The following is a 26,823-nucleotide window of genomic DNA, read 5'->3' on the forward strand; positions in this document are numbered from 1 at the left end:
GATCCTGAACTGACTTTGACCAATGAGAGCGCCGACGCCAATCACGACTCGCGGCAGTCCAAACTGGTCCAAACACTCCAAACTGCTTTTCTGAGTTTTCCTATGGAAAACCAGGATGCGAAACCATTAAATGCTATCAGGGAGTATGACCATTAATAATTTACAAACTGGAGTACGTTTTATTCTACTGACCTCTATATGGAGGTCAGTATCAAGCCTTTTCAACAAGTCATGGTAGTACTCCATGAGAAGGTATTTCTTACATAGTGAAATGATTAACACGAAATGTTTATAAATATATTTATAGTCTAATATATATATTATATATTCATTATTCAAAACCTTATATATCAATGAATGGAAAAGCACTACTTTACATGTAAAGGATTATTCTGTGACCCATTCATCTTTATGCAGTTAATGTAATATTACAATAGGGAGTGTGTAAGCGATTGTTATTTATACAAAGAAGTTACATTAAAAATTAACAATTTAATATATATACGGTAACATTTTGAATCTTATAAATTAAAACTAATTTAATTAATTAAGATATTATTTTTCTGTCTTCTTTTCTCAAACTCTATACATATATATAGGAATTACATATTTTAGCAAGTTAACATATACTCTTTAAACTACAAAGTTACAACTAATTTATATTTGTGGGGCATAGCTGTTAGTTGCAATAATTTTTATTAACCAATGTAAGACAGATTGCACAAAATTTATACATGTCTGATTAATCTGCCACATTCTTCTACATCTTACCTTGTATGATATTTAAATGCTTTCCCCCTCTGTGCACCATCTTCTTCTAGTCTTTTGGCATACAGCAATAATTCATCAGACATTTTCAAATACACTCAGATCTGATGATCATGCAGACCTGCAACTAATTTTGTAAATGTTGAGATGATTTGGTAAACCATTACATTGTTAACTTTCAAGAATGGATACTTGAATAATGGCATTTAAATTTAACATGTTTGGCATCTCTTCTGCAAAATATCTTCTCATAACACTTGGGAGGATAAGGTTTTTCAAAAGGTATGTATGTATTGATGACTTCATCTTGTGTTTAACTTCAAATGGCTTTCCACTTACCAATTTGGATATTCAATTTTAATATACAATAATTATTTTGTTACTTCCATTATAATATCATAAGGATTGATAGAAAGATATATCAATCCTCTGAAAATAATAGAATATATAATTGGCAACTAGATAAATTAAGGTTTTGGGTCAAACATATCTCACAAACAAATAGAAGTAATGAAATAAGTATTGTTTATTAGGTTGAGAATGTGTATACAAATATGTAGTTGAAAAATTATTTGAAGCTGAAAACAAGATGTTCTTAGCACTACATATAAAACTATTAGGAAACAATATGCTATCAAGTGTAAGGAGAAGATATCCTGTGGAAAGTACAATAATTCAATTGTCTACTTTCCCTCCATGGAAAGCACCTACTGTGTGCTAAAAATTTATAGTTTGCGTATTTTTAAAAATAGGTTTTCACTACTCACAGTCAATAGCGAAAAACGGTCTCTGTATTTTGATATGAAACCTATTAAAGTAATGAATTACCCCTTTGTAGTTGACTTGATTTTACTTCTTTTGTGTACATAAGATAATTACCTATTCTTATCTACTAATCATACTATAAAAACGCTACAGTTATGATTGTCAACAGAAAATAACTATATATCTTTCAATGTAGAAAAATATTTATTATTTATTAACATTATTTTATCCACTCTAGTTTAATTACAAACTAGTAGTTTGATATTCTATTTTAATTTTACTGAAATACAAATATTTGTAATAATTTAAGTTTTATATGTTATACATATTTATAAATGCAAATATCATTTAGTTTGTTCTAACTTAAACTTCTAATCTACCAATACTATTCCTGGTATAATTAATAGTAAGTTATTTGAAATAAAGAAATATAAATTGATTCCTAGACGATTCATACAAAGTATTTATCTTATAGTGGTAGGTGAGTCATTGTAGCAAAAATTCCTTATCAAACCTTATCCATAGGAGTATGTTTATCAATTATTTTTGGCTGATGCCCATATAGAAATATGGAGCAAATTACCAATAAAGCACCTAAGGAGAATTGAAATGTTAATTTAAAGTCAAAAATGTATATAGAAGCTATACAAGAAATTAGGATAGCCAATGAAGTGGCAAAACCTTTTAAAATATTATCTGCATACTTTACTACCATAGCTACAATAAGACCACCACCAGCTTGTAAAACTATCAAATAATAAATAAATGCATCATATCCGAAAAAGAAGCCTTGCTTCCTAATAATGTCACCGTCATTTAAAAAGCAAGTAATGAATCCAAATGGTAATGACAATAAACTTAATTGAACATTTCTCATCCATACTGAAATATCTGAGCCTTTGAGTATTTTTTCAAAATATACTCCAGCAAAACCTGATAGGAAACATGCACTTAAGGCAGCAGCAAAGCCAAGCAATTGACTTTGGCTCCGATTTGAATGTGCCACTGCTGTTTCATCTTTAGCTAATTGAACCAATACTACCCCTACTACTAATAAAACTAATGCACTCCATTGAGTATTTCTTAATGATCTTTGCAGGATCACAACAGCAAAAAAGGCTGTAGTGAGAATCTTAAGCTGATAAGTAACCTGTAGAACAAATAATTACACATGTGAAAAAATGAGATTAAAAATTTAATTACAATTAATACCTGATGAGTTGCTGCATCTAAATTTGATGCAGAGACATATAACAGATTATTTTGTATTATGTACAAAAAAGAAGGTACACTGACTTTCAAAGTGTCCACAGGTTGTTTAATAATTGTCATTTTTATTGAATTACAAAACTTGTCAAAGCTTTTCTCTTCTAGAAAAACTAATACTAAGCAAGTTATTAACTTTACAATTTCAGCCATGACAACAGCTATAAAAGTAAATAAATATTTTTATTATTCTATTGTATAATGTTTATTATTTTATAATACATTATTTATATAATATACCTGTAGATGAGAGAAACATATCTCCAGATCTAGTACGTGCATAACGCATACTAAGTCCAACCAATGCATTTTGTACTGTTAGTGTGATCAAGCTGATGTACTTAAGCAGGTGACTATTTCCTAATAATAAATATGAGAAATATATTATATTAATACTTCAAACTTCACATAATTCAGAAAATTTATAAATTTGAAAATTAAATATTAGTATTTACCTTGCTGTGCTTTAGTCATTTTCACATTTAAAATTGTTATAATCGAAACAATATCATTTCTCTAATATAATTAAGCTACTGGAAAAAAGGTTTCTTGATAATTCTAATTAAAAGAATTTTCAAAACTGTTTAAATTATTTTATTGTTAAAAAATAAAGTAAATTTATATTCTATATTACTTACTAATTTATAATAGTTATTACCTATTATCATATTAATGTTATGTTAATCTAAATTAGCAGTTTCATAAAATTTATGGGTTTCTTCTGATTAACGGTATATGATAATTATAATTTGTAATTTTGTAATTTCTGCGTTTCGCCTTTATTCTTTATACGTTAAGTTATTGACATTTGACAATGCTTGAAACCCGTAAAAAGGTATATGCTTGTAGAAAGTTTAGCTAAAAGCTAAAAGGAACAAACTCTCCGAGTTTTAAGATACATACGTGTAACGTTACATATGTATCTTTCATTTTAGTTTTCTTAAAGCTCATATCTATTATCATTCATGAAGTAAATTACTAATAATTGTTTCATATAATCAAAAAAAGATTAAATTGTTAGCACATGTTTATATGGCTTATACTACACTATTAACCTCAAAATTCTTTGAAAACGCCACGCAGAATGGTCACGTGATTGAAAATTTGTAGATTCATTGGCTGCAGAAGGTGCAGAAACTGTAGAAATTAAAGAAAGTATTGTATGAACATATGTATACATACATATAGTACATTCACATACCGTCTCGGCTCAGTCGGTCAGTCTCGACTCTCGATCTTTCCTTTTACTTTAGCCAACTTTAGCAGTTTAGCACTTTAGTACACTTTTTTTTTTCAGACAGTGCAGGAGTGCAGCATGTTTCTGATTCTGAATTCTGATGGTTCCTCAATCTTTTAAAAAACCCAACCGTCCTAACCTCAAATTCAAATAAAGAAAAGAAAAAAAAAATAAAACCGCGGCAATCAATTAGCATCAATTAGCATGTGTATTTGTTTGATGTTGGACGATATGTGATGTAAGAAGAAAAGGCCGGTATTTTAATTATTTATTTTTATTCATTTTTATGAATAAAAAAATTGATAATTTTACCAGTACTAATAATGTATTAATCTTTTTTCTAAGCAGATATACTTAAGTTTTGAAACTTTCTATTTACAAAAATGGATCAAACTTCAAGTGGGAACTCTTTAAATAGAACATTTACTTCTCCAAGAAAACGATTTTCTTTGGCACCAACATTGAAAAAGAATAGCTCGTAAGCTAATCAAACTTTTATAGTTTTGTTTCAGGAATTTTATAGATTCTGACAATAAAGAATTAAAATAAATAGTATAACCACTAAATCTTTACAGAGCCCTCAGTGTATCTGGACGTTCAAATCAGTCTGTACAAATCATTTGTAGAACAGCAAGTCATGTTGTAGAAAGTTTTGGTTCATCTCTACCTGTTTTGGTCACAGAAGCATTAACATTTGTTGAAAGAAATCCAACAGTTAGTGTCTGCATATCTGAAGATGGTTGGGCATGGCTGGTATGTGGTAGAAGATTGCTGATTTGGCAATGTAAGAATACTTTTCATGATGCAAAACAAAGAAGAGTATACACAAGTCAGTGTCGTGAATTATTATTACCTCAGAGTGATTTGGCTCATAAAGCTGAGTGCATTGCTGTTTGGCTAGCTCCTGGGCAACAGGTCATTATAAAATTTTAACATATTCTTTATTTTTGATTATAATAGTTTAATCATATATATATTTACAAATAAATTTTAATTTGATAATTAAGGTTCCAAGCTGTATGGCAGTTTCACCCGAAGGAGTTGTTCGATTCTGGGCCAGTGTAGCTCATGAAGGGTTATCAGTAGAAACTTCTGCTGAACTAGCAGGGCAAGAAGTTGATTGTTTAACATATGTTCCAGGGCATGGTTGTATTTTAGCAACAACTACTTGTACAGTAGCTCTATTGCAGCCACAATTTGTTAGTGGTAAAAATAACATTTTAGTTCGAGTATTTAGAACTAGTCACGGCTGGCTTGGTTGCATAGGAAGAAGGATGTCATCACTTATTTTTGGAGCCATACCCCAATCACCTTTAATGGAAACGGTATAAAAAATCTTTGTAATAAAACTGTATGTTTTTTTTTAATGTCTTTCTGCTATTTTAAAGAAACTTGTCAAAGTCACTTGCACAAACCTTGGAGAGAAAGGATCAAGAGTACTTATTCTTGCTGGTTCTTCATTACAATATTGGTCATTTACTAATAATGATCAAGAAAAGATGGAGTTTGATCAAGACATTGGTCCTACAGTTTTACAAGCTTTCCAAAGAAAAATATGGGTATATATAAATATAAAACAAGTTGTTTGAATAAGAAAGAGATTTAAAGAATATTTAATTTTAGGAGTCTGGTGCATGTAATCTCCAAAACATAAATACTTGGTTAATTGACATGCAACCATGTGAAAAAGGAATTGTTTTCTTAATGGCAGCACATTGTGCAGATGTCTCACCTAAAATTCATTTTGCTCTAGGTATGCAAAATAACATTTAATAGTATAAATATATTAATGTATTTTTATTCTTATATGTTTTACAGGTTTAATTCCATTAAATGGAACAATATTAAAAACTGCATTTAAATGGTTCATACCTATTAAAGTTGGTCTTGTGATGTATCACTCTGATGCAGAATCAACTATTCTTTCATATCGCTTTATACTATGTGAATGGGAAATAATTATTTATAATCAACACAGTGTGATAGTTTGCAGTAGTATGTTTTTATTTTATTTTATAATTGCATGACATATTAAAATAGTAAATTAAATAATTTTAAGTTGAATTTTTAATATTAGGTGCATCTGATTATGATGAGGATAAAATAGATCTAATAAGAGGGGGTGAAGATAGCATTCTTGGTGGTGCATTATGTTCAGGTACTCCAGTATTATTTACAAAAAACGTTGGCCTAGTTTCGATCACACCAACAGATATTTCATCACAGGATTTTATTAATACGTATGTTATAACATCTTTATTCATTTCCATTAAATTAAATGTTTGTTTGAAAAGTGTATTTGTTTGCTATAGGAGCTATTCTGATGTAAATGCTAGTATGGATTACAGTCAAAATGCAACATTAACAATAGATAATTTCTCAAGCCTTATAAGTAATGAAGAATTGCAAAATATGTCTCATAGTAAAGAATCAATTGCACAACTTCGTGCTGCTTTTATGTTTAGTTTACGACAAAATAAGGTAATATTTATTTGTTTGTTAATATATTCATAAAATATCTAAATTATTTCCTATTATGCAGATGCAATGTGAGCAAATTTTATCACATTTATTTCCACTAGAAGAGGATCCCGTTTTGGATATCGATGCGACTTTAGATACGCTTATTCTGAAGGTTGCAAAAGATTTAATAGATGATTATCCAGCTAATGATCCGCGATGGACAAATTATCGAGATTTGCGTATGTTCAATTACTGATTTGTTCATGAAAGCTTTTATAGTAATTTTGCTTTTAGGTATGACCATAAATGCAGTAACTTCAATGCAAATTCAATGTCAGCTTGAAGGAAAGAGTACAGCTTTAAATTTATTTGTATATTTTCTAAAAGAACATAACTTATGGAATAGACTTGGTGCAGTTACACATAGAGGAACTGTAATGTCTACAGCTCATGTACTCTGTGAATTTGCTGAAAAAATTGCAGCAGCTTTAGCCATACATTTTATGCAAAACAAGTAAAAAAATTTGTTTATAAATTTTTTAATATCACAGAACAACAATACAATTAATTATAAAATATAAGGATTTAATATTATTAATAGGTATTCAGCTTTAATCGATATAGCAATGAAGCAAACATTAATGCCAGAAGCTTTTGTATCAGAAGAGCTAACTGTGTGCGATATATTCTATCGGGAAGTGAGCAAAGTAGATCTTTTAATACCAGCTTTGGTAAATAATGCCGTTGAAGTGACACAGTCAGAAAGACCTACACAACAAGTGGCTGTTAATATTTTGCATAACAATTGTATTATATTAGTCAGTATAATTTATCATGTTAAATTAATTAATTAAATGAAAGACAAATTAATAGTGATTATTTAATTAATTCCAAATAGGGTATTTTGAACGAGGTTGTTAAGTTCAGACAATCTAACGCCGAGCGTTTCATCCCCTCGGAACATCTAAATGGGACAACTGAATATTTACCTTGGACGGCAGCGAGTGGCAAAAATGGAATAAGAACATGTCTAAGTACAATGGTATATATTTATTTTTATTAAGTAATCTGGTAATGTTAATTAAATTTACTAATTTCGTATTTTTATAATTTTCATTAGCAAAATATTACATTAAAGCATGGTATCACAGGTAACAATGATATATCTGTAAAAAATGAATTATATGAACAGTTGGTCAGCTTAATAGATTTAATATTAGATGGTAGAAAATGCCATTTAGAAAGTATTCGTGGAACCGAAAAATTCGAAATTCTCTTAAAACAATATGAAACTGAACGAATGAATTTAATTCAGCCTTTAAGTAAGTAATGATGGTAAAAGCAAACAAACACCTTGAATATCAAAAATAATTAAAATCTTGATAAATACTTTTTATACAGTAAGGGATGAACAGTATGAGAGTGCAGCTACACTAGCAGAAAAGTACTGTGATTTTGCGGCTTTAGTACAGATTTGCGAATTAACAAACAATAAAAACAGACTTGATACCTATATGGAACAATTCTCTGAACAGAATTTTGTAGGTTTCCTATTTTCTTCGTAAGTAATAAATGATAACAATAATTGAATACTTGGTGTATTTTACGAAAGAGTTATAATCCATATTATGGTGGGTGTTACTTTTAGGTATGTAAAAGATGGAAAACAAGGTCAATTGGTAGAAAGATGTCGTTATGGAGGAGCAAATGAATTAACAGAGAAACTATCTGAGCATCCAACTTTGTCTTGGGTTCAAGCTGGTCTTACAGATGAATATCGGTATGCTGCTAATACGCTACATGCTTTGGCAACTCAAGAGAAAGAACTTGTAACACGTAAAAAAGTAGGTAAATTATATTTTTTTAAGTAATACCTTTAAAAAATAGGGCTGCTTATGATGTTTTGTTTTTATTATAGACAATGCTTTCATTAGCAAAATTAGCCCTCTTAGCTTCGGATGATACAGAGGAGGATATGGTTGATTGCATTAATAAAATAAATAGTGATTTGACATTAATCGCTCATCAAGAGGATTTGCCTTCGCAAGTTCTTACAACGTACGGTTATGATATAGACAAGTTACGAGTTTTATCAGCCACTGAATTAATTACGGTAAAAACCTTTCGTTCTACATTAATTTGAAATTATTGTATGTGAAATTTATGATTGCTTTATGAATTAATTAAAATAGCTATATACATGCGAAGATAACGTCCTAGCAAATGAGTTTGAATTTAAAAAAGCGCTCGATTTGCTTGATTACATCGAGCAGGAGGATGAAACAACCATTTTGCGTCTTAAAATCTGGGCGAAAGCTGCATTAAAGGATAAATGGGATACCGTAGAAAAAAATCCCGAAGAGCAAGTACAAAAAACGTTATTTTTCAAGCTGATAGATTTGATACAAACGATAAGTAAGCTACACAATTATTGAATGAAAACTTTTTAACCAATTATTCAAAAGTATAAATAACCCTTTTTTAATACAGGTGATAAAGTTGAAGATTATTTGCCACCTCTTGATGCAGTTTTATCAGAACCAGAGTTAGCCACTCTTGCTACATCGAGTAGCTTTCAATTCCTAATAAAATTAATTTATGAATATGCTTATCGTAATTTTTAGATGAAAATAAGCGTTTATATAAAGATTTGTATTTTTATACATACTCGAATTTGGTCAGAACAAGGATATTTGATATAACAACATTTACATTGGTTTAATAATGATTGCACAATGGCTCTATAATTACGATGTAATTTTAAAATAAAAATGGTTTTATACATAATTTAATAAATAAAAGTGGATGTAATCATTAAAAATATGGAAAAAATTTGATTAATATAAATATGATTTCGAAAACAAGGAAGTAGTTACGATAATAATCGTGCATAAGTTTAATGTTTATTTTACAAATGCAAAAATAAAAATTAAATAAAAGGTTTGCATATTGCAACATTATGGTCAACACCACAAGCTATTTTTTTCACCTGCGCTCCAACAGATACCTGTAAATCATAATAGAAATCAATATTAACATCATGAATGTTGTAATTCATGTTCTTAAAGAATTACATACTTTAAATGGAAAAAATTGATTATTTTGGTGGCCTAATCCTAAAGAACCAAACTTGTTACAGCCCCACATGAAAAGATCACCTTTGTTTGTAAGTGCGCCTAAGTGATTAATTCCTGCATATATACTAACAATCTAAAAAAGGTAATATTTTTAAAAAATAATTTAACAAATAAAAGATCGGTATACAGTAATTTAATAAATGACCTTGGTATTTTGTTGATAGATGTTTTTACCAAATAAAGTTTCTGGAATCATTTGCGGAATTTTAACTCTCTCCACTTCAGGGCCAAGCCCGAGTATACCATATCCCCACACATAAACATGTCCTTCATCTAGAAATATAATCTATTAAAAATTAATTTAAAGGCTAAAATTGATCAAATATTTTAAATAAATGTTTCTTACTATTTAATACCATACAAAAAGATCCTCCGGCAGCTATATCTACAATACGTCCTAAGTCATCATAAAGATTTAATTCTGTAGCAATATTGATTTGTTGGTCTTCGGTAAGTAACAATTGATTGTATTCCGAATTGCCCCAGCCATATACTTTTCCCTTATCTTTAAACATAAAAGTATAAAAAAAAGGAATTTTTTAACTGATTTTAGAAAAAGACCTCATTTACCACTCAGCGCTAAAACACAATCAGCGGCACACGCCACTTTTATAATTCGCTGACCAGCTAGATCACCTTTGATTAAACTTGGCTGACATTCATTTCTATAGTGCGCTAATCCTGTTTGGCCATCAGCTCCCCAACCAAATGAATATAGTTCTCCTGATTCTGTCAATAAGATGCTAATAAATAAATATGAAGAAGCAATTTATTATTATTTAAATATTTTCAAATGATTCAACTACACGAACAAATAAAATTACCTATGATCTTGTCCTGCAGTTACACCTGTAATCTGTTTGCCTTTGATATTTGGTATATGGTGTATAATTTTACTCTTGTGATAACTTTCTTCAGGAATAATAATTCTACCACATTGTCCATATCCATTATTTCCTAAAGTAAAAAGGCCTTCATCTGTTAGAACAAGTAGGTGAGCTCTTCCAGCAGCTAAGTCAATAACCTTAGCGGAAGAACTTTTTAAAGGTAACGGTATAGGTCTAGGCTCAGTAATTATATCATCAGGGTATTTTTTTTCATCTGTCTCAATAAAACCTGTTTATAAAAGTAACCTTGGATTAAATTAAACATCAAAACAATAATAAAATTGAAAAGAAACTTGAAAAACTAGAGTTACCTAACTGGGAGTCAGTATTTATTCCACTACCATAAACAATATTTTTATCTTTTGAATTTACTCCAAATGCAGTGAACCCATAGCCACATGTCACATTTATTACTTTATTGAACTCTCCAAATGACAGCCTTTTTGGCATTGGTACATAAGCAATGCCCTTTATGTGCCTGGTATGTTCTATTGTTCCCAGTCCACCATGTTCGGCTAAACCCCATACATACACTCTATGCTCTCCAGGCTGACTAGTAGGATATGAGAAAACTGAAAAGTAGTTATTAGACTGTGGATTAATAATCATTTTCATAATTTAGTTTAAAAAATATATCCAAATTTTTTACTTGGTAAAGGATCTTGTGTCTTTCTAGATGGTTTAGGCTTTTTATGGCTTGAATGTTTAATATTTCTTTTAGCAGCGAATTTTACACAACTTCTAACAGTGTTAAACATATTTTTGAGTAACAGTAATTGATTTCTATTAGAATTTTTTAATTGACTCTCTTTTATAAACTATTAATTTCATTTATTTCTGCATAACCTTTATGTTTTGTTACGATGTTTAACAGAGCCGAGCAGCGGTAGCTACATGCTATACATATGTATGTGTGCTTGTATTGACAGCTCTCTAAACTTGTTTTTAAAAAGTTTTATAACCCCGGTAATGACAATTCTCGCCAACAGGCGGTGCTTCCGGCGCAATTTGTGTATGTATAGACCGTGTATCATTGTGCAATGTGTTGATGTGATCACACATAGGGACTGTCAGTTGTCACTATAGTGTGACGTGATGGTGACATCGCAATGTTTTCAGGTCAACACTTTCCAATGACCTCTGTATACGAAAATTAAAAAAAATATGACGACATATGACGCAAGTTAAATATGTTCTCATAATTTTAAAAGGAAACATTAATCCTCCTGATAGATAAAAATATTATATAAATTAAAGACTTTTACTTATGGTAAAAAGGAATCATCTCAAGAGCATTTAATTTTCAGTTATTATTTAATATTTTAAAATTGTTTTAAATCATTACAACTTTGTTTAAAAAATTGGAATGTATTGAAGTGCATTGAATTACAAATTATATTTATTATAAAAATATCTGAATATAACTTTAATAAACAATAACTGTCGCCTAGGTAATAATAAAACAAATTATCTTCACACTTCTTCTCCAACAGTCAAGGCTAACATCTAAATTTCTGGTTCTTTTTTAAAACGTGAACTTTTTTTAAATTTTATACAAATTTTCAAAATTCTCTGTTAATTTTATCACCTATTTAAGAAAAAATCTAAAAAAAACAGCAAAAATGGTATTATACATTTCTTTAATATTTTATATTTCCGGCACATCACATAGATAAAACTCTCGTAGCTTCCACCTGGAAATAAGTCTTAAAATAGCATTATTATTTAATAAACTTTTATATTTTTAGCGCGAGTGTATATCGGTACATGTTGGACAAGCTGGAGTACAGATTGGAAACTCCTGCTGGGAATTGTATTGCTTGGAGCATGGAATTCAACCGGATGGAACCATGCCATCAGATAAAGCTTCTGGATCCAATGATTGCTTCAATACATTCTTTAATGAAACCAGATCAGCCAAAATGGTGCCTCGTGCTCTAATGATTGACCTGGAGCCAACCGTAGTCGGTTAGTACATTTTTCTTCACTGTTACTCATTCTTCAAAATGACTAATAACTTATTTAAAAAATCTAGACGAGATTAGAGTCGGCAATTATAAACAATTATACCATCCTGAACAATTAATAACTGGTAAGGAAGATGCAGCAAATAATTATGCACGCGGGCATTATTCGATTGGCAGAGAAATTATCGAATCTGTACTGGATCGCATTAGAAGATTAAGCGATCAATGCACCGGTCTTCAAGGCTTCTTCGTATTTCACTCTTTCGGTGGTGGAACAGGATCCGGTTTTACATCCCTTCTAATGCAGAGATTGTCCGATGATTATGGGAAAAAAAGTAAACTAGAGTTAGCTGTGTATCCAGCACCTCAAGTGTCAACTGCTGTGGTAGAACCATATAATGCAGTAATGATGACCCATACCACTATCAATCATTCAGACTGCGCTTTTGTGGTTGATAATGAGGCGATTTATGATATATGCCGACGAAAACTTGGCATAGAAAGACCATCCTATGCAAATTTGAATCGACTGATCAGTCAAGTAGTCTCCTCGATCACAGCATCGTTAAGATTCGATGGTGCACTAAACGTTGATCTCACCGAATTTCAAACGAACTTGGTACCTTATCCGAGGATACATTTTCCTTTAGCAGCCTATGCACCAGTTGTTTCTGTAGACAAAGCATATCATGAAGGTATGTCAGTTGCCGAAATCACCGCGGAATGCTTCGAAGCTTCCAATCAGATGGTGAAATGCGATCCGAGGCTAGGAAAATACATGGCGTGTTGTTTGCTGTATCGGGGCGATGTCGTTCCGAAAGAAGTTAATGCGGCAATTGCTGCAATGAAGGTTAAAAGCTCCATTCGATTTGTCGACTGGTGCCCCACTGGATTTAAAGTAGGAATTAACTATCAACCACCAACATTTGTTCCTGGGGGTGATTTGGCCAAGGTAACTGCTCTGCCTGGAAAAAAAATGAATTAATTCTTAAACTTGTAAGTATTAATACAAATTTTATTTAGGTTCAACGAGCTGTAGCAATGTTGTCAAATACCACAGCAATAGAGGAAGCCTGGGCAAAATTAAATCATAAATTCGATTTGATGTACAATAAGCGAGCTTTCGTGCATTGGTATGTGAGCGAAGGGATGGAAGAAGGAGAATTTTCGGAGGCAAGAGAAGATCTTGCGGCCCTGGAACGTGATTATGAAGAAGTTGCCTTGGAATCATCTTCCTCGCCAGATATTTCCATGTATTGATTTTTCGTCAAAATTTCATAAGAAACAATATTTTATAGAAATTTACCTTTACTATGTACAAATTGTAAATTTGTCACTTTTACACCTGTTTAATGATAAAATATACACTCGTTAGATAAAATTGTGTATGCAATTATTCTCATCCTTCCATTTAATTTATTAACTTCTCGAGGTACTCAGTACTCACAAGCATTTACATAGAATATTTATGTATTAGCTAGTGCATTCAAACTTTAACAGTATGTATTTATCACAGTTCGATTATTACTTTATACCTTAAATTATATTATTTCGGCTAATAATAGTGTTCAATAGTTTCATTATTATCTTATATTAAAATATTACTCTTTGCTATATTTGTATAAAACAATAACAGCTTTTTATTTCTATACACTGACTCAATCATCCCATTCATCATCATCGTCACTCGTGTCACTTGTGGATTCATCGCTATCACTATGAATTGCTTTGGAGCGTTCGATTAAAGCTCTCGATAATGCACTTGCTAGTTCATTATGGTTAATTGATGCACCGATGCGAGGTGCAATTTTTCGCTCGGCTGTTACGGGCTTGAGCTCAATTCCTTGCCGAATTTGTTCAAGCAATTCACTCCTAGAATCAGCTACTGGAGGTGGCTTAGGCTCCGATCTATCAACTTTCTGTGATAAAAATAATTAAATAATTATTAATCAAGTAAATAATATAGTAACATTATAAATGCTTACCTTTAATGTGGTACCACTCCTAATAGATTCCATGAGCATGTGCCTTGGGTCCGAAGCTTCAACATTGTTATTATTAGTGACAGTTTTTGTAAGCTTAGCAGTACCATTGTCAGATACATTGGGAATAGAACAAGGTGGAGGAGGAGGAGGTGGGGGAGGTGGGGGAGGGGCAGCAGCAATCTTAGAAGCTGATGGAGGAATAGGAGGTGGTGGAGGTGGTGATGGGGGAGGTAGCGATGGACTGGGGGCAGAAACAAGCGGTGTCTGGCTTGGTAAAAGCGGAGGCGGTGGCCGCGATGGTAACATTCTAGGCATTGTAGAAATATTAGGGGATACGTTTGTTGATGTACTCGATCCTGCTAAGCGACTGGGTTGCGGTTGTCGTGTCTGTTGTCTAGGCTGTTGCTGAAGGATTAGTGATAAAAATAATTATGTATATTAAAACAATTATATATAAAATATTCAATATTAAAGAATTTACTAACAATTACCGTTCGTGCTGGAACTGGAGGAGGAGACTCCTTCCGATGAGGCGGCACTGCAGGAGGCTGCATAATTTTAGGGTCCAAAGGCTTTCCCTCTGTTTGTTTGTAAGACTCAATAAAGCTGTATATAAAATCACGCGTTTCATCATCTTGTAATTGATGCTCTGATACACCAGCAGAAGATAATACAAGCTTTAATTTTGGATCCACAGGACCAGCTATCTCCAGCTTATCAGTAATATTATTGTAGCCATAATGTATAACATGTCTAAAGATATAAAATTATAGATTGTAGAAATACTCTCAATTTAAGACTAGAAATGAAGGACTTTGTTCATTAATTATATTTACTTAAAATCTGATGGATGACCAATATCATCTTTTGTAAGTTTTTTTTTTGGATTTTTGTCTTTCTTCTTCTTGGTTTTAACCATTGTGCTGGTAGTTTTCCTATTTACACCGAATGTGTATGTACCATTTATGAAGTTTGAAGTTGATCCTGGTGTAAAGTTTCCAGAAATACTGTTCTGTTGATTTTTACGTGGTAGTGGAACTTCTCTGTGCGCTTGCTCCAATTTTCTATCTTGTCTCCTTTGCCTTTTACCATTTAGCATACCCAATAGAATACTTCTATAAATTAAAATTATTTACTCATAACAACAAAACTATCAGAGAAAAATTGTCTCTAATTTATCTATTATACTTTAGTGTATCAGCTTCAGCTTCACTAGCAAAGTTAAATGCAGCCATACATTCCTCTGCTTCAAATACATGAAGATAGGTTAAAGGTGCCTTATAATCCATTGAATTATAAACTTCATGTTCCCAAAGCAATGCTCTTCTTTTTAAACAGTATAATCTAAAGAAAAAGCTACGTTTTGGATTATCTTTGATTAAAGTTATAATTCCAGTATATTTCTTAATCCATTCTGTATGTGATGGGGGTTCGGTTAAAAATAGTTGAACTATTCCTGCTGCTAAACACTATAACAGATACAAGCATTATATTTTTTTAAATTAGTACAGAAATTGCTAATTCTTTACATAGATATAGAATAAAAGGATATTAGCATTTATTGGTCATTATGTGATACATGAAAGCTGTCATCATATGAGTCAGAACAACTATCCTTGAAATCAATGCTATTTCAGATTGAACATATCCTCTTTTGCAAACAGACAAATCTAAAGAAATTTGTAATTTTCATGTATTCTTAACTTTTTAAGGTCACTCTATTATACTTATTATCAACACACCCCATATAAGGCTGAGTGAGAGGTCTTGAATTTGGTTAAGTCAGTGCCACAAACGCCCACATATTTCATATTGAAAATTTAAATTTATAAAATAAATATTCTTCTTAACCAAATTCTTAAATAAATATTCATCAATTTATAGATAATAGAAAATCCAACACTTGAATAAAGTTTGTGATCAAAAGTATCTAAGTATTCTTTTAACATGAATAAATAAAAAAAGATAGAACACTCCAATGTTACCAAACATTTTAATCTGTATTTGAATATTAAAAGATAATGGACGTATATGCGTAGAATTGTTGATAGGTAATATCTGATAATTATCGTATCGAATATCCTAAAAAGCCAATATACAAGTGGGTAACGCCTATTCTAAGATCAATTATAAGAAATCGGCTGTACTTTAAAAATAATATCTAAGAAATCGGAACACTATAATTATTATCTGTATAAACTTACAATACATCGTTTTCCAATTATTTGAAAGATTTGATCGTTTTCTTCTGTCTTGAGGAGTATAGAGCCACTGTTTTCACTGGCCGTACCGGACTTCATTTTAGCGAGAATAAAGCACCGTTTATTGCTCCAACATAGAATCAACTATTTCTACTAATTGCACTCTATTGTTTATCGAAACAAACTAGCAATGTTCCAAAGCTCTATTTCATCCTTATACCTTCTGATTTTCACGTGTATACATTGGAATTCTAAGATCCGCGCAAGGAAGACAATTGAATCACTCGTTCCTAATAATAGTCGGATATCGTGGATTATTTTTTTCTACCATTTGTAGTTTGGTTATTATATAAAAAGTTAAATGTACAAAAATTGCACTTCTCACTTGCACCACACTGCTGTGCGTTAATAAGAGCATCCGAGAGCTCAAAGGAGAAACACCATAAGCCTGCAATGGCCGCACTCAATGAATTTACATACAAAACTTGACAATTGAGTAAGTAATTGAATATGATTCGTTAGATCCAACGGCAAGAACATAGCACCAATCATAAGGAAAAAGACTACTCTTTATTCTTTTGGATGCAGTTGAATCGAGTTAAGTGTAAAGTCTAGTGATCCACTAAACTCCACTTCAGTCCATTGCCAATGTGCCAAAATCATCGACCTTTCAGCTATAGTATAGTATAGGGTGCGTTCAAATAAGGACCAGGACAAACCTTTTGGTTAAAAAACCATTAGGATTAGTTCTTCCACCTATTAGCAAAATTGATCTATTTGGTAAAAGTTACATACTGTAATAAATTCAATTCAATTCAATTTCAAACTTTATCAAAAAGGTAAATTTACCACGATGTTTGTCGTATTAGTTAAAGTGAAGTGATATACTATAGCTCCTGTCATTTAAATTATACTATTTTAACTACGGTCTAACTTTAATCGGAGGTTAATCCTGAGCCTAAATATCTACAAGGCTCACAAAATGTAATACACGTATTACATATCAATAATTATTATTTTATAAGCTTTCTGGTGGGCCTTAAATAAAACACATCCCCAGTTGGATATTTCTTGACATAGGGCCAATAAGATATAAAGTTGAAGTAAGACTAAACTATGAGAAAACGAACTAACCACAGTTGAGAATTTCATTAATTGCCAAACTTTGATTAGTCCATTTTTATCTTAATATACGGTGCGTTCACGGAGACGCTATTAGCGCTAAATTGACACTACTGCGCAGAGAAAATTGCCATATGTGTGCGTACTGCGCACTGCGCAGTAGCGTTTGATAGTGTCTTCGTGAACACATCCTTAATTAAGGTTTGCTAACTGTCTGAAATCCGTCTGGCCTTGGCGTTGGCATTACTGTTTAAAAAATAGCTAAAGCTGACTTCACTGCATTCAACTATGAATGTTTGTTTGTGTGGTATTCTATGTAAACGTTAATATAAGAATATTAGAAACTAAAATGAATATACAGCTATCGAAATTATTAAAAGCTACGTCAGGAGTTGCTTTTAGGCAAAACAGGTAAATAATGCTTTTTACTAAATTGGTTTTCTATAAATTAAATAAAGGTGTATAACCTTATATCTTTATATAACTCTTGTTTAATTTAGTTTAAGATATATTATTATGGTATTTGTAGTAATTATAAAAAGAAAAATATTTATTTCAGCGTGGCAAATGTATATTCTGAGTCGAAAGGACAATATTATAATATGATATCAGAAAGACTTTCTGCTGTTTACTCACCAGAGTCTAGTGGGCCTCCAATGTATGAATGTGCTAGCCTTTCTGATGTGTTAGAAAAATTGTATGTCTATAAGCTGTTATTATCACCAGAAAAGAAAGAAGTGGCATTACCAGAATTTGTAGAAACTGGATTGGTAGCAGGCGTTCCAACTGAGCATATTAAGGAACGTGTTGTTAGGATTTATAAGCCACCAAAAAATGCAATGCAGTCTGGAACAAGCAATACTCATCATTGGGAGATTGATTATGAAACTAGAAAACGCTGGGAAAATCATTTGATTGGCTGGACTTCTTCGTAATTATTATTATTAATACTTCATTCTAAATGAATTATATTTAAGTTGTAATTACCATTATTCACTTGCAACTTTACTATTGTTTCTTTCAGTGCTGATCCACTGTCACATGTGAAAATACAGTTTGCTACAAAAGACCAAGCTATTAGATTTTGTGAGAGAATTGGATACAAATATTACATACAAGAGCCAAATAAAGTTAATCCTAAACCTAGATCATACGGCCAAAATTTTTCATGGAATAAGCGCACTAGGGTTTCCACTAAATAGTTTTAATCTTTATGTAGAAAATGTATGTAGTAAATTAATAATATTCTTTCCTTGTGAAGCTTTAAAATGTAAAAATCAGTCTATGTTAATAAAATGATTAAAATTGACTTACAAAGCAGCCTATTTTTAATGGTACTTGCTGTATCGTGTAATTAGTATATGTAGTTAAATGATATAAAACAATTAATATATCGTAGCAATAAACTCCTTTATTTATTTCTTAGGAATAATTATGGATAATATTTTTATAATGTAATATTATCATTATATGAATGAAACAAGCAAAATGGTTCTAGATGATAAATTCTAACTGATTCTTTGTCGATTGTTTCAAGTATTATATTGAATTATTGCTGATATAATAAAATATTGGACTAAAGAGCTATATGTATCCAGCCACAATATTATTGATTGCGAGATACATCAGCTTTGAGTACAAACTTCTTGGATCATTTCGTGCATTTAGCTCACATTTGAATTTCAAAGGAATTGACAAAAACGTGAAATACAGAAATGAACATATAAAGCGATATAATTATAAGAATATTTATCTTGTAAAATACATCAGCTAGCTGAAATAGTCTGAATGGATTTGAAAAAAGTAATATGAATTTACTTAGTAAGAAATTTCCAAGAGTCTTATTTTCAAAGCTGATACTTCTTTATAAAAGAATCTCGATAAAATGAATCTATACTCCGCATAGATCACAGATGAACTCGGTCGTTAAACTTGTTTACTCATAATAGTGTTAACAATAATGACAATAGCAATAATCATTCTGGGGCTCCCATAGAGCCGTAAAATTAATTTAATTGGATGGACTAAATAATTATATTGTAGCTATTGATCACATCCACGAGTGGAGCTTTCATTATTACACAAAAGCCAATTGAATCACCAAAAGCTTTTCTCTCTCCAGGCATTTATATATAGTTATTTAGAAATTATAAATAACGAGTAGAAACCTGTGGAATGATAGTGTAGGATAAAAAAGTGCATGGATGTAGAAAAGGAAAAGAAAAACGGGACCAAACGCGTTCGAGCCGCATTTCGAAGCGAGATAGCGAAAAGAGAAGCATTGCAATCCCGATTTCATCTGTACATTCTAGTCTAGCACGAATAAACATTACTTCCTCACATAGCTCGCGCGCCTCGCGGAGTTGCTTTTCTCGCTTTGCAATTTTTTTACATAGCGCTTAAATTTAAATTATAATTAGTCAACCAAGTTTCCCTTATGTTTGTAATATTATCACGAAACTTGAGTCCCGCACAATACGGAGAAATTTTCATTGATCAAGCGCACTGAATTATATGTATAGTATAACTGTTAATACTCTGCTTTAAAGCAAGTATGAGTATTTAAAAACTAAATATTTAATCGGCTTGGAGAAAACGTCCTCTCATTATCGCGATCAATCAATTACACCCCATTTGCTTGAATCCATTGAACGACTGTTGACAAACCTTCTTAATTAATTAATTTAATCGTTAATAGAAATATTAATTAACACACACGCACACACTTCCCAGCAGTACATACCCTCATACTACAATAGGCCTTTGAATGTCGATCTTATTATTGTACAAGGTGACGAAAAATATCTCTAGAACTATACCCTTAACATTTCTATATATTTGCGAATGCTAGAAACGAAAAATTATTACTCCTTATGCTTATGTAGATAATAATGTGTATGTGTGCGTGTGTTTTATTAGTATGCCTATATGTTTTCACGAGAGCCCGTTGTAACGAGCTTCGTGTTAATAATTTTTTCTGATTTGATTCTTTACTTTTGTTATCTCGTGTTGATAATATTGTCAGTGGGAACATTACCCTATATTAACACGCACAAGCGAAATATAATAAGGAAGTAATTTATCGTACCTTGTTGAATTTTTACAGTATTAGCAAATTGACAGTAGATGCCTCTTTTGAAATATTATCTTTATTACCAATTTTCTAATTAAGTTAAGCTGAATTCGTACACATCAATAATAATTATTATACTTATTCATTGAATTAGCATATTAATAATAATTAAGTGGAATGTTTCATTCAAGTGAAATCTTTAATGAAATTTGCATTGCCAGATAGTTCTGGAGTTTTCTTCGTTGATATGCCAAGTTTTAAGCACATCCTTGTGATACTTTCTTGAAATATCGTTCGTTAAAAACGTAACAAACACCGTATTCCACGTATATGCGCAAAGAAATCATTTAAAGCTGAATTCGTGTTTAAGTCCTCTTGCTTGGAGGTTCAATCAAATGGATATTTTTAGAGTACCACAAAGAAAGAACAAATCGCAGATATCGCCAGCTTTTCTTTCGCAAGATATCGAGGTCTCCTAAACTGATGGTCCTAAATAATTTATATGTATATATTATATAATAATAGCAAGTCGAAATGATAGTGTTCTAAGATTATCTTTATTACTTATGTCTTTATCGACGATCGATCGAATGTATATGTTACATATAATAATATATTATCGAGAATGGGAGTATGTGTAACTCTGAGCCGACGACGTGGCAAGAATCATTTTATTAGTTGACACATACACACGCGCGCAATCAGAAAAGTTTTAATCTAGAAACTAAACGATTTCGGATGACCAGGAGTCATCCGTTACATGATTGTACAAGGTTTCTTGAGACATTAACCATTAGCCAACAGCCAATAATAGAGCTGCAAACTTTTCTCTCTCACACAACCACACGCACACACATCGTGCCTATTTGTTTCTCTGTCGTCTATGAAACGTTCCCCAATCCATCCGTTCCATTCCCATTCTCTCGCCATACACACAAAGACGCATACAAATGCGAGATGCTCCAGATATTATATTTATATTTTTCATAATTGACATATAACTTTATTATACATGCACATGCCTCGCGAAAACCAGCTCCCCGAGGATCCCGGGCGCATCTTAGTCCCTAACCTAACTTTTCTCGTTCTTTCATGTTTTCTCTCTTTTAAATCTCGACCCTTTCTGTCAAATTTTCTTGTCACCCTGTCGTCGAAACTTTCTCAGATTGCATAGCGCGCGCGAAAGCTTCAAGCGTACCACGTCTAATTCAATTCTACATTTTGTCTATATGCATGACGGTGTTTCCCTAAATACCAGTAATTCATGAAAGTTATACCGCGTGGTGTTACACAGAAAATGGAAATGTGATATTAATCCGCAATCACTCAGTGTCTGCTAATTAATAATAGGCACTATAGGTCGACATGAGGTCGTGGCATTTCCAGTGGCAAATGTAACGCTCTTCGGTAATTTAGTATTTCTCTATACGCGTGTATTTGTCTGCTTGTGTATATTGTGCTGCTTGTGCGTGCCTGCAAAAGGGAGATTCGAGATTGAGAGAAAGATAGAGATAGAGAGAGAGAGAGAGAGAGACAGACAGATAAAAAACAGTTTGCACATATTTATATACCAAACCAAAATTGCACCGTTGCATGTTGGATTATTTATCCAGTGACCAGTGAATGCTATTCGTCAAAGCTTCATTCGTTTACAATAAGTTTTACAATGTAGCATCAAAATGTTCGTTGTAGGTTGAAATGCGATCGGTGGCTAGTGGTAACAGAAAAATCGAAAATCATTACAAAAGATTACACACACAAGGATGAAAATAGTATCATATTAATTTTCTTATCAATTTGCAGTCACTTTCCTTGACTCAGTTAAAAGTTTTGTACTTTTACGAAGAGAAAGAAACGTTGTTTAAAAAATATTCGGAATTCAAAAAAAATTGAACTGTTTAATTTTCATGAGAAATCTGTCTCTTTCTCCTTACACTTCCCTCGTGCATTTAGTTTTCAATGAATTGTGAAAGCGAGTGTAGTGTACTCGAGTTAACTCGAGCGGGTGAGATGCATAAAGTTAACTGGGTGCTAGCAGATTAGCTAAGTGCTAGCTCAGCAAGGGTTTCTTCTGTCTATCAACGATAATAGCAAAATTAGAAAATAACGCTGTAATAATTATAATGACGACTGAAGGAAGCCACTTTGTATAATCCTAACTGTTCCACTACGACTCTTTTATCGTCCAAGTCACGCGAGTAATCTAACCTACGATTTGAGGCAGTACTTTTTCATCTGTATACTAGTAAAACGGGTTGTTCTTATCTTCCTAGCAAAATACTACACTTTGCCAATTGGATACGCTCGAACGCGATGAAAGAATGAAAATGACGCAAAAGCTTTATCTTCCCCAGTGTTTCTTTCCATCGTTTAATGCACTTTCGATAGTTCCGATCACCCAAAGAACTCGTTGTTCTAACCTTTTTATAACATAGGTGTCATGGGGGACTTTGAAATGTACAATAAACATGATATTAACAATAATAATGATAATAAGAAGAAGGAGAATAATAATAATAAGAGTAATAACAGTAACAGTGACCTACCAATATTTACAAACAGTATTTTCCTTTTATGATTTAATAGCATTTCATCTGTCCTTTTCTAGGCATTCTTTCCATCTTGCAATGTCAAATCTCATAAATCGTTTTGTTCACCACAAAGAAGATAATTTCCTCTACTTAGATTTAAATACAAACTACATATCACTCAATTTCTCTATCTTTTCTATCGCAACACAATAATTATTTCTTTTAAGTGCCGCGCTTTTATTACAGCAATTCTCGAATATTTATCCTGGACGGCGACGGTGGTAATCCAGAGTTCTATCGGAGGATGCGTAACTTAATCTATCTTGGGTCTGAACTGTCCGAAGCATCAACTTTTTCCAAGGTAATACCAATTGATTTTCTTGCAAACCCAAGGCGTCTGTTTAACAAGGATATTTTTTATTTTTAAGAGAAATGAGCATTTCTTCGTTCTTCTTCGAGCTCGATCAGGATGAGTAAATTCTTTGGCAGTCGAGAGAGTCGGTCGGCCAGTCGACTCGGTTTTTCGTTACAGCCAGAATTCAGTGAGCCTTCTTCTTTCTTTCTTGAGCACGACCCATCCTAATCTTTGATAGTGACTATGATTCATCATCAGCTTTCACAATGATTCTTTTTCAGGAATAACCAAATAGCTAATTAGCCAGTGTTCTGAGAGTTCGTTCTTTAGGATCAGCTGTCATCAGGCTTCTCCTGATACTCCTCGCTCTCCCTGTGAACGAGCACACGAACTACGGTTGCCTCCGACTGCTGGCGTATCAAGGGTGGCCTCGTCGGAGGCCCAGAGTTCTCCGGACTTGGCTCCGTCACTAAAATGCTCACGTCACTACCATCGGCTATCGGCAGACTAACTGGTTCCGGAAGTGGAGCTGGTCTCCTGCGTAAACTGCTGCATCTCCTGGTGAATGCTTCCTTGATGTCTCTCTGGAGCGTGTTTAAGGACAACGTTGTACCACTTGGTCGCAGAGACCCTTTCTTCGAAGTCGGTGGACTAGCTATCTCTTCGTCAGGATAAGTCTCTACTGCGTCCTGGCGTCCTAGTGTTGGTCCGGAAGATCTGTAAAAAACGATCGTTCCTCTTAGTTTTATTTCTCAATTATTAGACAAATAAACCTGGGACAAGTTCATCAACTACGTGTCACATCACACATGCGCTTGAAATGATCATTATCAATGATGAATTGTAAAATTTATTGATAATGATCGTTACAAGAAAAGCTACTCGAAATACTATGGTAGCATTCAGCAGAAACAATTGTTGATGAAGCAAAGTGTGTTATTGACTGTTGTTACTCTTAGCTCCTACAACTTTATCCAATGATGGTAAGGTTTTAAAAAGAATTACTGAACATAGCTGCTTGACTGTTATCTCTGCTGAATGCTACCTATGATACCTATATAGTAATAGTTTTGCAGTTTAGTATTCGTATATATATATATATATATATACATTCTGCGTTTATGGCGTTTGTAATCGAATATTTTAAAACTATGGAGGGGAAAGATTTTAAGATTAGGCTAGAGTTTTTTTATATAAAACATTGTTATAATATGTATGCACAAACAGCAATTTTTCCTTTTATAATGATTTTAATTTATATCAATAATTATTAGTGCCTCATCGATCAATTTTACAACGATCGATAATGGCTTGACAGTGTTTATAAAAGGAAATATTATTTGGAAGCAAAAAGCCTACTCTACTGGTCAACCTTTGTATCTAGAATGAATGATACTTGCCAATATTGGCATCTAACATAAGTAATATGAAAATGTACAATATAAACTAGCTCGAAGGATATATTTTACATAGGACAGGTAGTTAGCCTCTACCAGCTGCTCTCTATTTAATCTCTAACCTTTCAACATGGCGATCTAACTGTGTCCTGAATTAATCTAAGAAATGTTCTCAAGTGCAGTTTACCTATTTATTTCATTGCCTTGGAGTATTTTGAAACGAAAAAAACATGATTAATCGGAGTCTAGAAAATCGCTGTTTGTATATGATCGATGCTCTTAAATATCATCGAGCTATCTAGGAAAATGATTCTATCTAGAGAGATGCTCTCTCATGCTTGATAATACACACACACACACTCTTCGGTCCCACTATTGCAATTTTCTTCAGTGCAGTATTCTCCGGGTCGTATGATAATTGGCAGTTTTGATAATCGGTGAAAAAGAAAATATCTATATCGATTCACATTTATATAAAGATAATACGAATGAGTACAAAAAAAGGTAATAAAAAATTGGTACATGTTTACTCAGTTTAACAGGGTATATGCATGTGGAAGATATTGAGTTTGATGGCGAAGGACGTTGTGGAAAGAATTTTCAAGCTATATATACAAACCTAAGAGTAAGGTGAGAATCGGAGCCAGAGCTAGAGGCAGCCGAGGGTTGTTCCGTGGTAGGTGAGGGACGGGACACGGTGAGGGCGGGGGGTTGCAGGTCCTCGTGGGTTCCGGTGGCGCCGGAGAGCAACAGCAACGGCAAATTAGGGAATAGCCAAGCCGAGGCAGTTCCGAGCTCGCTGAGATCGCTGGCGTCGCTGGCCCTGGAGGACTTGCGGCTACTGGCCCGGCTACCCCTGTGTACGTGCAGCAGGGCCGACAGCTTTCCACCCCACCCACCCCCGCCCCTACCATCGCTGCCCGCACCACCAGGACTCGACGTCTGCGTCTGCGAATCCACTTCCTGGGCTATTCTCTCTCGTTCCTTCTTCATTCTGCGCACGTCACAACATTACAGTGATATAATAACTACCTTGAAGAGTGATGTTGAGGAAGAAACGACTCAACAATGTCATTGGATGATCGATTCGAATTTCGACGAAGATCGAATCCTCAATCTTTCGGATGAGACAATGAAGCTTTGAAAATTATAAGGTGATTTTAGATATCTAGATTTTGGGTGCAACTGCTCTGTAATATTAGCGATACGCGACTTCCGGTTAAAGAGAAATAAAGAAAAAGAAACGTGCGATGTACGTACGCTATATATTCTCTGATAGTGCGCTGGATCAGTCTGGCGGCCTTATCCTGACGCTTCCAGATCCTCGTGGAAGACACTATCTCCAATTCCTTCCTGGTCGGGAACTGTTTCTTAAACTTGACGTCCATCTGTTCCTGCAGCTTCCTGAAGTCATCAGACTCCTCAACGTGTCCAAGGACGTGCTTGACGAGTGCGTGCAGAATGTCCAGACAATGGATCTTGTTACCCTTAGCGATGGGAAGATTAAAGCTGACCAACGCTACCACGTTAGGCTTTGATATTCCCAGCGGTGGGTCTAGGCTCGCTATGAAATCGCTCAGCTGGGAGAAACGAATGAATTGCGTCGCGTGCGGATCGTATCTGAAGCGGAAGAAAGCTCTGGTTACGATGGCTCGAGTAGAAAGCCAAA

General features: G+C 33.0%; 7 protein-coding genes across 19 annotated transcripts in view; 3 read left to right on the plus strand and 4 right to left on the minus strand.

The window, feature by feature from the left end:
* Positions 1 to 128: 128 nt before the first annotated feature.
* Ugalt (UDP-galactose transporter) lies at positions 129 to 3,867 on the minus strand. 8 transcript variants are annotated; one of them, XM_066737063.1, is made up of 6 exons: positions 3,438 to 3,867; positions 3,255 to 3,332; positions 3,040 to 3,159; positions 2,746 to 2,960; positions 2,215 to 2,683; positions 129 to 2,127 (listed from the first exon to the last, which is right to left on the minus strand). In XM_066737063.1, the coding sequence occupies exons 2-6, from the start codon at positions 3,271 to 3,273 to the stop codon at positions 2,042 to 2,044; spliced, it is 909 nt and encodes a 302-aa protein (XP_066593160.1). In that variant the 5' UTR covers positions 3,274 to 3,332; positions 3,438 to 3,867; the 3' UTR covers positions 129 to 2,041. The 8 variants fall into 8 exon arrangements, with proteins under 8 accessions (XP_066593160.1, XP_066593159.1, XP_066593157.1 ...); XM_066737062.1 differs by having other exon boundaries at positions 135 to 2,683; positions 3,255 to 3,329; positions 3,458 to 3,867; XM_066737060.1 differs by having other exon boundaries at positions 135 to 2,683; positions 3,458 to 3,867.
* A 134-nt stretch (positions 3,868 to 4,001) lies between these two features.
* Nup133 (nuclear pore complex protein Nup133) lies at positions 4,002 to 9,468 on the plus strand. 3 transcript variants are annotated; one of them, XM_066737218.1, is made up of 20 exons: positions 4,002 to 4,016; positions 4,097 to 4,291; positions 4,385 to 4,514; positions 4,612 to 4,951; positions 5,044 to 5,361; positions 5,425 to 5,595; positions 5,660 to 5,789; positions 5,855 to 6,031; positions 6,114 to 6,276; positions 6,349 to 6,517; positions 6,579 to 6,738; positions 6,794 to 7,013; positions 7,101 to 7,317; positions 7,398 to 7,541; positions 7,620 to 7,821; positions 7,901 to 8,060; positions 8,148 to 8,343; positions 8,418 to 8,612; positions 8,692 to 8,914; positions 8,990 to 9,468. In XM_066737218.1, the coding sequence occupies exons 3-20, from the start codon at positions 4,420 to 4,422 to the stop codon at positions 9,121 to 9,123; spliced, it is 3,414 nt and encodes a 1,137-aa protein (XP_066593315.1). In that variant the 5' UTR covers positions 4,002 to 4,016; positions 4,097 to 4,291; positions 4,385 to 4,419; the 3' UTR covers positions 9,124 to 9,468. The 3 variants fall into 3 exon arrangements, with proteins under 3 accessions (XP_066593315.1, XP_066593314.1, XP_066593316.1); XM_066737217.1 differs by having other exon boundaries at positions 4,097 to 4,287; XM_066737219.1 differs by having other exon boundaries at positions 4,097 to 4,274.
* Positions 9,236 to 11,437, minus strand: LOC136779577 (RCC1-like G exchanging factor-like protein). The gene is made up of 8 exons (XM_066737221.1): positions 11,173 to 11,437; positions 10,835 to 11,095; positions 10,461 to 10,752; positions 10,207 to 10,379; positions 9,983 to 10,141; positions 9,782 to 9,909; positions 9,578 to 9,709; positions 9,236 to 9,506 (listed from the first exon to the last, which is right to left on the minus strand). Exons 1-8 carry the CDS (start codon positions 11,279 to 11,281, stop codon positions 9,429 to 9,431), a joined length of 1,332 nt encoding a protein of 443 aa, XP_066593318.1. The 5' UTR covers positions 11,282 to 11,437; the 3' UTR covers positions 9,236 to 9,428.
* A 216-nt stretch (positions 11,438 to 11,653) lies between these two features.
* Positions 11,654 to 13,803, plus strand: LOC136779614 (tubulin alpha chain-like). 3 transcript variants are annotated; one of them, XM_066737298.1, is made up of 4 exons: positions 11,654 to 11,793; positions 12,272 to 12,491; positions 12,559 to 13,442; positions 13,514 to 13,803. In XM_066737298.1, exons 1-4 carry the CDS (start codon positions 11,791 to 11,793, stop codon positions 13,748 to 13,750), a joined length of 1,344 nt encoding a protein of 447 aa, XP_066593395.1. In that variant the 5' UTR covers positions 11,654 to 11,790; the 3' UTR covers positions 13,751 to 13,803. The 3 variants fall into 3 exon arrangements, with proteins under 3 accessions (XP_066593395.1, XP_066593396.1, XP_066593394.1); XM_066737299.1 differs by having other exon boundaries at positions 11,657 to 11,974; XM_066737297.1 differs by lacking the exon at positions 11,654 to 11,793 and adding an exon at positions 11,989 to 12,148.
* A 330-nt stretch (positions 13,804 to 14,133) lies between these two features.
* Positions 14,134 to 17,838, minus strand: LOC136779613 (actin nucleation-promoting factor WASL-like). 2 transcript variants are annotated; one of them, XM_066737295.1, is made up of 7 exons: positions 17,062 to 17,838; positions 16,680 to 16,966; positions 15,664 to 15,944; positions 15,312 to 15,590; positions 14,961 to 15,228; positions 14,476 to 14,880; positions 14,134 to 14,409 (listed from the first exon to the last, which is right to left on the minus strand). In XM_066737295.1, the coding sequence occupies exons 2-7, from the start codon at positions 16,773 to 16,775 to the stop codon at positions 14,149 to 14,151; spliced, it is 1,590 nt and encodes a 529-aa protein (XP_066593392.1). In that variant the 5' UTR covers positions 16,776 to 16,966; positions 17,062 to 17,838; the 3' UTR covers positions 14,134 to 14,148. The 2 variants fall into 2 exon arrangements, with proteins under 2 accessions (XP_066593392.1, XP_066593393.1); XM_066737296.1 differs by having other exon boundaries at positions 14,967 to 15,228; positions 16,680 to 17,838.
* A 135-nt stretch (positions 17,839 to 17,973) lies between these two features.
* Positions 17,974 to 19,107, plus strand: ND-18 (NADH:ubiquinone oxidoreductase subunit 18). The gene is made up of 3 exons (XM_066737300.1): positions 17,974 to 18,209; positions 18,358 to 18,729; positions 18,823 to 19,107. The coding sequence occupies exons 1-3, from the start codon at positions 18,091 to 18,093 to the stop codon at positions 18,998 to 19,000; spliced, it is 669 nt and encodes a 222-aa protein (XP_066593397.1). The 5' UTR covers positions 17,974 to 18,090; the 3' UTR covers positions 19,001 to 19,107.
* Positions 19,108 to 19,224: 117 nt separating this feature from the next.
* LOC136779616 (sodium channel protein 60E-like) overlaps positions 19,225 to 26,823 on the minus strand; it is a 71,602-nt gene continuing 64,003 nt past the window's right edge. Inside the window, exons 19-21 of the mRNA XM_066737301.1 lie at positions 26,415 to 26,774; positions 25,774 to 26,148; positions 19,225 to 24,474 (exon numbers count right to left, since the gene is read on the minus strand). Coding sequence (XP_066593398.1) covers positions 24,090 to 24,474; positions 25,774 to 26,148; positions 26,415 to 26,774 — 1,120 coding nt within the window. The 3' untranslated portion in view covers positions 19,225 to 24,089. The remainder of the gene's footprint in view (positions 24,475 to 25,773; positions 26,149 to 26,414; positions 26,775 to 26,823) is intronic.

This window comes from Prorops nasuta, unplaced genomic scaffold, assembly GCF_024137725.1.
Source record: "Prorops nasuta isolate Cenicafe-Biocafe unplaced genomic scaffold, Cenicafe_Pnas_1.2 PNAS00017, whole genome shotgun sequence".
NCBI classification, from domain to species: domain Eukaryota; kingdom Metazoa; phylum Arthropoda; class Insecta; order Hymenoptera; family Bethylidae; genus Prorops; species Prorops nasuta.